General features: G+C 40.9%; 1 protein-coding gene across 4 annotated transcripts in view; it reads left to right on the forward strand.

Annotated features, from left to right (window-relative positions):
• The window catches only part of Zranb3 (zinc finger RANBP2-type containing 3), a 149353-nt gene that overhangs the window by 78890 nt on the left and 56894 nt on the right, over nucleotides 1–13569 (forward strand). For all 4 annotated transcript variants that reach the window (XM_028771483.1, XM_028771482.1, XM_028771484.1 and 1 more), the window contains 2 exons: nucleotides 3249–3420; nucleotides 4997–5113. In XM_028771483.1, the coding sequence (XP_028627316.1) occupies nucleotides 3249–3420; nucleotides 4997–5113 (289 nt within the window). The remainder of the gene's footprint in view (nucleotides 1–3248; nucleotides 3421–4996; nucleotides 5114–13569) is intronic.

The following is a 13569-nucleotide window of genomic DNA, read 5'->3' on the forward strand; positions in this document are numbered from 1 at the left end:
ATTGAACTGGCCATGGTGGTACATGCTGATAGTCTCAGTGCTTAGGTGGTTGAGGCAGGAGTTTTGCCAAGTTTGAGGCCAGCCTGGGTACTTTGAAAAGATTAACCACAGAGTGGGAAAAATATTTGCAAATTGTGTACTTGATAGATGACACGTGCATATAGTTCTTATAACTCAGTCAGTGCTAAAGCCAACTCAATTGAAATGGGCAAGAGATTTGAATAGACATTCTTCAGTAAATGATGTTTAATTACTCCCAAACATATCTTAAAATGCTTTCATCAGCCACCAGAGAATACAATTCACAACTACAAGAGAGATACTCTATACTTGGCAAGGCACAGAAGACCAGATGACAAGGACGGAGTGGATGTGGAGAAATAGTAACTCTGTATATCACTGCTGGATATGTCACGTGATATGTCCCTGGTTCCCTTCCTACACTGTTGATAGCTGTGTAAATTGCTTTCAAAACCTAGTCATTCCTTCAGGAATTAAACAGTTACTGTTTTAATCATTCCGTGCCCAGCATATACCCTAGAGAAATGGAAGTGTATGACTTGCACAGACTTTTGCTGGATGCTTAGAGCAGCTTTATGTGTAAAATACAGAGCTTGGGAACAAAGCAGGTGTCCACCGGTGGGAAAATGGCTAAGAACACTTGTGGTCTGTTTGTACAGTGAAATTTTTTTATTCAGCCACTAAAAGGGGTGAGAGATACGTTAATGCTGCTGCACAAAGGGATTTTTAGAAAGCAGTGTTTAGTGAAGGAAGCCATAAAGGTAGTTCCACTTAAAATAAAAGTCAACAGGCAACTTGACAGGGACAGAAGCTGGACAAGAAACCTGGGCGAGGCAGGTAAGGAGTGTTTGTTTAGGGTACCGGTTGGCGTCTTTCTTTTTTCTTCCTTCCTTTTTCCCCCCTTTTTCTTTTTCTTTTTTTTTTTTTAGAAGAGGCTCATGTAGCCCAGGCTGCCCCTCAAGCTCATTATGTAGACAAGAATGGCCTTGAACTTCTGATCTTGTGTGTGCCACCGTGCCTGATGTATGTGGTACAGGGGCTAGACCCCAGGGCTTATATATGCCAGGCAAGTGGTCCACTGAGTAACATCCCCAGCCAAGGACATAGGATTCCTTCTTGAGGTGATAAAAAACATTCTAAAAGTTTGTGATGGTTAAATCATTTCAAACCTGTGCATGTAATAAGTTTGTGATAGTTAAATCGTTTCAAACCTGTGCATGTAATAAGTTTGTGATGGTTAAATCATTTCAAACCTGTGCATGTAATAAAAATCATTGAATTGTGTATTTGGAGTGTGTTGTATGGGAATCTAAATTGTGTTTCAATGGGGCTGTTTTGAAAAATAGAGTAGTTGGGCTGGTGTGACGGCTAAGCAGGTAAGGAGCCCAAGTGATGGAAGAGAGAACTGGCTCCCACTCGTTGTTGTCTGACCTCCACACAAGCACCATGTCTCATGTGCCCCTCCCAAAGAAATGTGATTTTACAAAAGCTGTATATAATCACTATCAAATATAATGGCAAACAGTCAATTGTTGATGCCTGGTGGCTCTTCTAGTCCTGCTCATCATTTCCCCTCTCTTCCTAAATCTGAGGTTTAAGAACACTTGTTTTTTGTACGACAGAGTCTCTCTTTCCAGCCCTTCCTTGCCCAGAACTCCCTACATAGACCCAGCTGGTCTCGAACTACCTATACTTCCTAAGTGGTGGTATTGGTTAAAGACATGCACCCACTCCAGCCTCACCCTCTTTAATGGAACGTTTTTGTTCTCTGAGGATTTTATATGTGGATACAGTGTATTTTGATCGTATTCATCCCCCTTTCCTTGCCCTAACTCCTCCCCGTCCACCCCACTCTACTTCCCAAGCCTCCAGTGTTCTTTAGAGTAAGCGCTACCTGTGGCTTCTGAGTGTCTGCTGAAAGGAGGTGTAGTGGAGGAAGACTGCAATGAGAAACGATTTCTGGTGATCCGTGTTTTGGCGTGCCAAGCATAGGGCTTACAACAGCTTGAGGTAAAACACCCAGGAAGCAATCACTCATGCTTCTTTCTGTAATGCAGTCTCCAAGAGTACAGAAGCCACCTCATAACACTGAACACTGTGCTGTGACATTCTCATGGTAGATGGCTCAAGCTTCAGGCTGAGGGCAGACTTGCCTAGCATGTGTGAGGCCCTGTATTCAATCCCTAGAATCACAAATGAAACAAAAATTCTCAGACGTTTGCCCTTTGAAACTTGTATATTGGTCCTCTACAGGAGGCAGATAAGACGTGTGCCTCCACCTATGTGTGTACAGTCTTATCAGCGAACATCTGGCTAGCATGTTACACACATACAGAACATGTCCTGGGATCAGATAGTATGTTAAAAGTCCATTTTAATTGGGACATTTCATTCTAAAAACAAAATTAAAGAGCCCTTCCATTCTTTCTACATTGGCAGTTTGGAGTCTTAGGTTTCTTTTGTTAATGATGTGGTCAAATGTACTTAGTGTGGTGAATGGAAAAGTATATGACAGAATCAGTTATTGGCAAGCATTTCCCCAGTGTTGTGTTTTGTTTAAGACAGGGTTTCTCTGTGTAGCTCTGGCTGTCCTGGAACTTGTTCTGTAGACCAGGCTAGCCTCAAATTCAGAGATCCACCCCCCCCAAGTGCTGGAACTAAAGTCATGACACTACCATCTAACATTTTCCCTGCTTAATATGCATACAAGTCTTTAAGTTAAGTGTGAGTATACAAACATTAAAGGAAACAAAACATGTCAATGGCATGAAAACATATCAGGCTGGGGTGGTGCTCAATAGTAGAATGCCTGCTTAGTGATCCCCCTGCCTCGGTCCATTGAGTAATGGAGTTGCAAAATTGCAATTTTGAGTCAACATACACTGCTTTGGGTAGCTTTTTTTTTTTAAGATTTGTTTTTAAAGAGTGTGTTGGGGGTGGGGGGAAGGGTCCTTCAAAGGCTGTCAGATCTCCTAGAACTTGAGTTACACATGTTGTAAGTGATAGAATCCAAACTTGAGGTCCATAGCAAGAGCACTGTGCCCTCTTAACCACTGAACCACCTCTCTGGCCCCTTGGATTGGCTTTCTGAAGTTGATTTTCATTCAGAAATAACAGTAAAGGGTCAGTTTGCTCCTTGTTATTAACAGGAAGGCCACACCGCATACATGGATTTCCTACTGAAACATTACCTTCAGTTTTGCTGTCTGTGTTTTTTGTCTTAACAGATACTTTGGTAAAAGGCGTCAGTGGGATTGTAGAGGGGCATCAAACCTTAGTGAACTTCACCAGCTACTAAATGACATAATGATCAGAAGACTAAAGAGTGAAGTTTTAAGCCAGCTCCCCCCGAAAGTCAGACAGCGCATTCCTTTTGACCTTCCACCAGCAGCTGTCAAGGTGAGAGCCCTAACAGTTTGATTCGTAGAACAACTATTGGTTTTATACCATCTCAAGAAAAGGACAAGAAGATTTTAATTTTAATTATCAAATATATGGCCAGGCAGTGGTGGCATACTTGGGAGGCAGAGGCAGGCAGATTTCTGAGTTCGAGGCCAGCCTGGTCTACAGAGTGAGTTCCAGGACTGCCAAGTCTACACAGGGAAACTCTGTCTCAAAAAAAAAAAAAAAAGTTATCAAATATGTGAACAGATACAGCTCCAGTGATTCAAAAAGTTTATGATTAATATAGGAAAAATCACTAAGATTTTAAAAACTATTTAGTATTAAGGATTCATGGTGTCTATAATGTAAATGTCCATGGGTGTGTGTGTGTGTGTTGTGTGTGTGTCTGTGTGTGTCTATGTGTGTCTATGTGTCTCTGTGTGTGTGACTGTGTGTGTGCATGTATGTGAATGTGTGTGTATGTGTGTATGTATGTGTGTATGCATGTGTGTGTGTATGTGTGTGGCGTGTGTGTGTGTCTATGTGTGTCTGTTTGTCTCTGTGTGTCTGTGTGAAGCTGACACTGGGTCAGTGGCTCCATCGGTGAAATACTTGCCATGCAAATGTGAGGACTTGATGTGGGCATGTCAGAACCCAAGTAAAACTGGTCCCACGATGTGTGCAGCTGTAATTCCAGTGTTGCTGAAATGAGATGGGAGCAGAGACACGAGAATCCCTGAAGCTTTCAGGCCATAGGAGGGAACAGTAGGGTCAAACAAGGCGGGAGGTGAGACCAACAAGGCTAGGTTGTCCTTGACACCCCGCATACATGTACTATAGAGTACATGAATGCATGTATGCATGCACACACACATTCATCACACACATGAAGATTTTTAAAGTACAAATAGCTATATTATAGAATAAATGTAGCTCTCTTCTTGAAATCTAAACTCCTTTGATGACGTTTCAGACTGATGTTTAACACATCTGAAAGTCGAATGTTTATTTTCCCTGCTTGTCTAGATTTACATATAGTACCTGTACAGTCTCTGAAACGTCCATGTGGACATGACTGAGTGGACAAGAAGTTTGCATCGTTAAATCTTAGAAGTCAAATAAGCGTCTTGTAACATTGAGTGCTACAGTATTTCTTAAATAAGAACGAACTTATTTTCTTTATCTGCTATTTTAACAATAAAATGACCATATCATTTATTACCATATCAATTTTATGTAATTAATATTTCTCTCATCCTTATGCTTGTTTAAATAATGTATCTTACTGCAAAATAAATTTTCACAATCTTATTTTCTGATGTGTTCAGATTTCTTTTCATTTTATGCACTTTTTCAAGAGGAAGTTTCAATTGTCTGACTTACGGTGTGACATAGCTTGTCACTGGCTTTTGTCATTGGCACAGACATGTGACCAGCCTCTGCTTTGTGGTTGAGCACTTTGGTATCTATGAGAGTTTTCTTTTTACAGCTTTCTATACAGAGAAGGGGAGGTAGGACCTGATTCCTGATTGGATTAATTGTTCTGTTCTTGATGCTGTATTCTTAAACAATGTTAATCCTTCCCACATAGGAACTGAATGCCAGCTTTGAAGAATGGCAGAAATTAATGAGAGCTCCAAATTCAGGTGCCATGGAGACGGTTATGGGGTTGATAACGCGCATGTTTAAACAGACTGCAATTGCCAAGGTACTCCTCGTTGGGCCATTACATATTCGTCTTCGTGAAAAGTTTTCAGTGTGTTTTAATTAGTCCAGTAGGTTACTAATATACACATCACTGCCTTTTAAACTTATTATGGAAAACCAAAGAGTCTGAGAAACAGACTGCAGTTGAAAAACACTACTTTATATAGTTTCACATGTACACCTTATTTAAGGGATACACAGATGGCTGTCTTTGCTAGCTTTTGGCTTGGTTTCTCTTCATGATTCCTGCGAATAATCCTTTTAAAGGTTGAGACAATCATCTTCTTTTACATCATGGAGTTTAAAGAGTTAGATATACTCACATTCACATAAAATTTAGATAGTGTTGGGAGTTCTTGAATCTGTGTGACTATCCAATAAACTTTCTGTATGTTACTGTTTCGACAAGTGTGGCAGTATTTGTAGATACTGAGTGTGATTCCTCTCAGTCCTGAGATTGTTAGGGATTTTTTGGTTTGGTTTGGTTTGGTTTGGTTTGGTTTGGTTTGGTTTGGTTGTGTGGTTTGTTTTGAGACAGGGTCTCACTCTGGAGCCTCCACTGGCCTAGAATCCTCACTATATAGACCAGGAGTTGTTCCTTTTCTAAGTCAAGGTCTCTTGTTTCTGGGACTGAACTGCCTACTCCAGACCAGCTGGTCCCAGGCTTCCCATTCCTTCTGACTTCACCTCCCATCCTGCCTTGGGAATGCTGAGTTTACAGATACATACCACATCCAGCCTTTTTACATAAATTCTAGGGATCAGACTCAAGTCTTCAAATTTGTAAAGAAGCACTTTTACCCACTTAACCATCTCTCCAGCCCTAGACATCATTTTTATCTTTTGAGGCAGAAACATGGAAATGGAACTGTGCTCTAGTATCCCATTAAAGTACTTCATTGTCTCCTCACACTACTCCTCTGTCCCACAATGCTCCACTGTCAAATCATGGTGCTCCACAGGGCTTTGTCATTCCATCATAGTACTCCATTATCCCATCACATTCATCACAGCGCTATAATGTTCTGTTTTCTTCTCACAGCGAGCACTCCACTATCCCAGGACAGTGCTTCATTGGCCCATCATGTGGCTCCATTATACCAAAGCAGAGATTCAGTGTGCTATCACAATCGGTTGATATGCCGTCAAAATGCTCTACTATCCTGAAACAATGCTGCTAAAACTATGTTCCTCACAAGATGATTTGGCTCTAAAACCAGTATCCCACTATTACATCACAATGCTCCACGGTCCTACCAGTATCTGTTTCACTATCACAGTGTTTCTGTTGCCCTACCAGAGTGCTCCAGTAATCCCTCAGTGTGTTCAACTGTGTGCTCACAGTGCTCTGCTATCACCAAAATGTTCTGCTGTCCTTTCACAGTACTCCATCACCTCAACAATGTTCTACTGTCTCATGACAGTCTTCCTTGTGCCATCACAGGGTCTCATTGTCTTATCCCAGTGTCCCACTGTTCCATAACAATAGTCCATTATCACAGTGCTCTAGTGTCTGCTCACAGTGCTCCATTTTGTCATCACAGTGCTCCATTGTGTCATCATAGTGTTCCATTGTCCCATCACAGTGCTTCACTGTCATCATAGTTCTCCATTGTGTCATCACAGTGCTCCACTGTGTCATCACAGTGCTCTATTTTGTCATCACATTCCTGTTGTCCCATCATAGAGTTCCATTGTCCCATCACAATGCTCCATTGTGTCATCACAGTACTCTACTGTGTCATCACAGTGCTCCACTGTCTGATCACAGTGCTCCACTATCTCATCACAGAGCTCTACTGTGTCATCACAGTACTGTATTATGTCATCACATTGCTGTTGTCCCATCATAGAGTTCCATTGTCCCATCACAATGCTCCATTGTATCATCAGACTGCTCCATTGTGTCCTCATAGTGCTCCACTGTCTCATCACAGTGCTCCACTGTGTTATCATAGTGTTCCATTGACTCATCACAGTTCTGCATTGCGTCATCACAGTGCTTCACTGTCATCATAGTGCTCCAGTGTCTCATCACAGTGCTCCATTGTGTCATCACAGTGCTCTACTGTCTCATCACAGTGCTCCACCGTGTTACCACAATGCTATTGTCCTATCATAGTGTTCCATTGTCCCATCACAATGCTCCATTGTGTCATCATATTGTTCCATTGTGCCATCACAGTTCTCCATTGTGTCATCACAGTGCTCCACTATCTCCTCATAGTGCTCCATTGTGTCCTTATAGTGCGCCACTGTCTCATCACAGTGCTCTATTGTGTTATCATAATGTTTCATTGTCCCATCACAGTTCTCCATTGCATCATCACAGTGCTCTGTTGTGTCCTCACAGTGCTCCACTGTCTCATCACAGTGCTCCACTGTGTTATCATCGTGTTCCATTGTCTCATCACAGTTCTCCATTGTCCCATCACAATGCTCCATTGTGTCATCACTATGCTCCATTATTCCCTCACACTGCTCCACTGTGTCGTCACAGTGCTTTCCTTTTTCATGACAGGTGCTGTCTCTGCACTGAAGTACTCTCTTTGCTCTTACAATGTTTTCTCTACGGTGCCACATTGTGTCTTCACTGTGCTTCATTCTCCAATCCATTAGGCCATCTTCATATTGTATTCATAGTGTCTCATTGTGCTGTTAAATCACACCATTGTTGTGCTTGGTGTGTGTGTGTGTGTACATTTGTGTTTAACATTCATTTTTAGAAACACCTTTTTCCTCATTGAATTTCTTTAGCACTTGTTCTAGTTTGATTTTTTATATTAAAAATCTTTTTCATGCAGTACATTTTGATCATGTCTCTAGTTTGATCTTTGTTGCTGTACTAAAACAGTCTGACCAAAAGCAACTTGAAGAGAATAAGGATCATCTCAGGTCATAATACCTCTTTGAAGAAAGTCAGAGCTGGAACTCAAGGCAGAAATGATTGGGAAATGCTGCTTGCTGGCTGGCTTTATTTGCTTTTTTTTTTTTCTTTTTTAGTAGAGTCTTTTCTTTATATTTTTTTTAATCTTAATTTTATTTATGTGTATGATTGTTTGCCTCCATGTATGATTGTGTGTCATTTGTATTCCTGGTGCCTGGGAAGGTTGGAAAAGGATGTTGGGTTTCCTGAGAATTGAAATGGAATCCCCTGGAAGACCAATCGGTGCTTTTAACTGCTGAGACATCTCTCTAGCTCTCAGCTAGCTTTCTTATTCAGCTCAAGCCCACCTACTTAGGGATGTTGCCACCCACAGTGGGCTAAGCCCTTACACATCCATCATCAGTCTAGACAGTGCCGAACATACATGCCTATAGACTGTTTTCACATAGGCAGTTTCTCAGTTGAGGTTCTCCTTCGTCAAATGACTGTAGCTTATGTCAAGCTGATAACTGCAGATAACTAGGTCAAGATCTTATTTTTAAAAAATCAATGAGGTGTGTGTGTGTGTGTGTGTGTGTGTGTGTGTCTGTTTCTGAACCCTACTTTGTTTCTTGACCTATAAATCTTACCTTAGGCTACAGGTAAATTAATTACTGTGAGTTCTACCCACTTGTCTGCCTATGTGTTTGCCTTTCTTCCTCTCTCTTGATCTTCTTTCCTTCCCTTTCTCTTCTTCCTCCCTCCCTCCCTCCTGTCTGTCTGTCTCTCTCCTTCCTTCTCATCACTTCTCTTTGTTGTTGGTTGTTGAAGACAGTGTAAAAAGAAAGCATGTGCAGTTCTCACCCTCCTCCGTCTTTCCATGCTATAGCCCTGGGCCCCTCCTTAGTTCTCACTTGATCAGTGATCACTGTACATAGTGCAGCGACAGCTAGACCCATCACCCTCCAGCCATAGCTACACTTTGTTAACAGATACTGCCTTTCTAGGAGTTAATAGCCATCTTCTTTTCTTATTTGGTTTGTTTGTTCACTTTCTGGTTTTGTGCTTAATGCAGTGTATCAAAATAAGAGAAAGAACTCTTTCAGTGATTTTTTTCTATGTTAAGAAGATGTGATTATAAGATGTAATGGTCATTAGTAGGAAGCTGACATCTAATTAATTAAGACCCTTGACGGAAAAGAAAGGAGACTAAAATCAGCTGTTCCCAGATTGAGTTATATTCTTAAAAATAAGTAAAGCAAATACCCAACCCCTGGCCTCACCTCCTACGGAGTTTAGTCATCCTTCCTCTCTCCACACCAGAGCTTCTGTTTTCAGCCACCAATATGTTTTGGACTTTTTTCCATTCCTGGATCCAGCCAGAAACCTTTATTTCCTGCCATTACAAAATGGTGGTGCTCCATACAATTCCCTCCATGTTATTGAATTCCAATAGTTAGAGTCTATTATATCTCTGAGTAATACAGTTTATCTACCATACAGGCTAAGTGGGCTTTTTAGAAGGTAACTAGTTATAAGCTACATCTTTTTTCTATGACAAACTGTGTTACTGAGTTCTCCTGTACCAGTTTGAAAATTAAATTGAAAATTATAGATTGGTTATTACAGTCTCTGCATTAGTGTTGAGGCTTCCTTTTAAAAACAAAACAAACAAACAAACAAAAAAAAAACCATGCTTCCTGGTTAATAACATGAAGTCCCTATTATGAAGTGTATGGCTAGGGAGGTATCATGAAAATGACAGACTCTACCTCTTACAGAATTTGCAGCCTTTTCGAGAGACCAGTAGAATAAATATTCACCTCTAAAAGGCTTTGCTTACTGCTTCAAACCCACATGCGAGAGAAGCGCCCAGGAGAAGGTTACTGAAACGTTGTCTTAAGGAATGTACAAGTAGATGTAGCCAGTCAAAAAGAGAAGGCTATGGGGCTGGTAGAGTACAGTTCCAGCAGATGAAGCAGTTTGTGCAAACTCACACAGATTACTGAGAGCTGGTGTAACCAAGCAACCAAAACTAGGCCAGCACCTCTACTCCTGAGCTGTCCAGCCCCAACAAGAAACATAGGGGTTGTTTTTTTTTTTAATATATCTATTTTATTTTACTTTATAACTTTATAAGTTAATGAATGCAATTGATTAAAAATGAAGATTCCTCAGAATCAGAGTCAGCATAATACACCCTGGGGAGGTGGCATATATTCAGGGCTGAAGAAGCGGCTCAGAGGTAAAGCAAGCATATTTCCCATTGCCAGAGTTTGATTTGAAGCATCCGCATCAGGTGGCCCACAACCACCTGTAATTCCAGCTCCAGAGGATCCAATATTTTCTTGTGGTCATCTGCACTAGCATGTATATATAATGTTAAAAAACAAAACTTTTAAAAGATCGAATTATTTTATATGTCTTGCCAAAATGTATGTCTGTGCACTATATGCAGACAGTTCCTATGGAGGACAGAAGAGGGTGTCAGATCCTCTGGGACTGGAGTATAAATGTTTGTAAGCCACCCTGTAGGTGCTGGGACCTGAATCTGTGTCCTCTGCAAGAGCTTCAAGTGCTTTTAATCCAGCCCTCAGATTAATCTTTTAAAACAAGATAGATGTAGTATATTTGGGTCAGCCAACTATCACTTGGGGGCACATTACCACATGTCTCATTTGTAGAGAAAACCATTTCAAGAGAAGGTTTGTTTGTTTGTTTGTTTTAATGAAATTATAAAAACCAACCTGTAATTTAAGTTTTCTTGTCACTTTGGGGATGGTAGCATTCTTCAGTGCCTTATTTTCAGAAGGGAAATGTCTTTTTAACCATGTTCCCTTAGACACAAAGTGGGTTTCCTATTTAATTGCTTTAGCAGCTTAACTAAGTAGAGTCTCACTTTAAAATGCAGTGAGAGATAATAAGGTCATTACAGGATTTCCTGCTGCCCAGGGCCCAGGAGGATCTGGAGAGGGCTTATTCCTCTGCCTGATCTGTGGTTTGGGAAAGTCTGGCTCTGAACCAGGAACAGCCTGCCTCCCATTCATTAGTAAGAGGCAGTCAGCAGTAATAAATAAAGTGCAGATAAAATGCTAATATCATCTTAGAGGAAACAGTACTAAACAGAGTCCCAGATGCTTAAAATCTGCAGTTAGCAACCGCGTTTCCTCAGCGGTTAAAGTGTGTTCCATGCACACATAAGGGCTGGAGTTTGGATCCCCAGAACTGTTGTAAATCTAGCACATCTGTGAGCTTCTTTTGTGCCTGCACTCCCTTAGCTAAAAGCTATGGCTGTTAAAGCAGAAATCACCATGACACTTGCTGAACTCTAAAGAATACTCAGCAATTAGGCAAATACTCCACTGTACTAGGAAAGAAATTGGGGTTAGTGGAGTCTCACAAAACTGACCTGACTGAATTTTCTTTTTACTATTATGCTTATGAGTGTGAGTATTCATTTGTATAAGTGCTGGCATGGAAGTGCCATGGTACATGTGTACAGGTCAGAGGACAACATAAGGGGTCAGTTGTCTTCTGCTGTGTTTGAGATAAGGTTACTGTCTTCACTGGTCCTTCGCCAGGCTAGTTGGCTTGGAGTTTCCAGGGATTCTATCTCCATCTCCTTTCTCACTGAAGGAGCTCTGGGATTACAGGTGCATCTACTGCATCCTGCATCCAGTCGTATATGGATTTGGGGACCTGAACTCAGGTCCTCACTCTTGAGTAGTGAGTGCTTTACTCACTGAGCCATCTTCATCCCAGTCCCTGACCTGAAGGGATTCTTGCCTTTAGGCTTGCCAAGAACTTACACTTCCAATCTAGAAGTGGTAACACCTATCAGGTCACAAAGGTGACGACTTCTCAAGTGTGGAGGACCTGGTAAATAGATGTCGTAGGACTCTTCTAGGGTGAATGGTAGATCTGACAATGGCAGGAAGACTGCACAAGGCTCAAGAAGCCTTAGCTGGGAGCTAGAAGAAGCTGACTAAAGCTTGGTCTTGCTCTTATAAGACTGAAATAATGCTTCTCTCTTTTTTGGCCTTTGTCCTATTATTATTTGATTTAATGCTGACAATTTTAAATAACTTTGATCAGGTCTTCAATGCAGTATAGTTTTTTTACAGTTTTTATTTCAGAAAGTAATATATATATATATAAATATTAAATATTAGAAAATTGAGGCCAGAGATACGACTCAGAGTGCCTTGCTGCTGTTGCCATCTCTCAGCCATCTATATTTTCCTCATCTGGCCTCTGCAAGCACCTGCACACATGTGACATGCTCGCTCTCTCTCTCTCTCTCTCTCACACACACACACACACACACACACACACACACACACACAGACGCAGTGTTCAGGGGCAGGAGTGTTATTATGAGCTCCGTATCCACCATGCTCTATAGCAAGACACCATCTCAAACCAACAATTAAAAATATTGTGTTTCTTTAAGTAAGCTATTGTATATGGCCTCCACTAGTTACCTAAGCTTACCTGACAAACACGCTGCTCATCTCAGTAAAATAAAACAGTTGTGAATCCACGCATTTTCTGCTAGCACAGAATCTGAGTCAGCATCACCAAGATACCAGTCCTTATTGGGACCTGCCACCACACACACCTGATAGTGTAGCAAGCAAACCTTTGTTCAGATCATTTAAAATAAGACACTGTAATGGTGTTGATGTTTACTTACAATGAAAGACAGGAAAAATGCATGCAGAATACATTTTAAATGTCCACCTTGTGCCATCACTTAAGAGCAATTCTGCTTTTCCAGAGGACCTGAGTTCAGTTCCCAGCACCCATCTACTGGCAACTCTATCTACAGAGGCTCTGACACCTCTGGCTTCTGTGGGTACCCACACTCATGTGCATAGACATAACACATAATTATAAATAAGTCTTTAAAAAGTAAAATAAAATGTCAATCCATGCAATCACAGCTTTCAGAACCTAGAAGAACACTTAAAGTCTACTTGCGCATAGTTATTTTAGACCCCAAATGCATGAGCTCCTAGAAATCAACTTCGCAATGATGTTTAAGTTGCTATGCTAAATCTAATAAACAGGCACCTGTTAGTTTTTATATTTCATCGGAATGGACGTCCTCATCTCTTTTAAGACTGAATTTGTTTGTTTGTTTGTTGTTTGTTTGTTTTTGAGGCAGAATCTCACTATTTAGTCTTGATTGACCTGGAACTCTGTGTAAACCAGGTTGGCTTCAAACTCACAGAGATCCACTTGTCTCTGCCTCCTTAATGCTGTATCTAAAATTATGTACCACCACACTCTGTATAAGAACTAACATTTCAAAAAGCACCCTTATGTCTCCATTAAATGTGTATGTATATATACACACACACACACATACATACAAACAACTTTGCCTTTATAACCTATGTATGCCATTAACTCAAAACTCCATCTAGTCATCAGTTATTCCTTTTTAAAATTATTCTTCAAAAATTTCATATATGTATACAATATATCAATCATATCCATCCTCACTCCTCCTCATTAAAACTCCCTAGCCTCCTCAAGAACATCTCCCTCTCACCTTCATGTGCCCCCCCCCCATTTTTTAAATG

Source organism: Grammomys surdaster, unplaced genomic scaffold (assembly GCF_004785775.1).
Source record: "Grammomys surdaster isolate TR1022 unplaced genomic scaffold, NIH_TR_1.0 208, whole genome shotgun sequence".
Lineage (NCBI taxonomy): Eukaryota > Metazoa > Chordata > Mammalia > Rodentia > Muridae > Grammomys > Grammomys surdaster.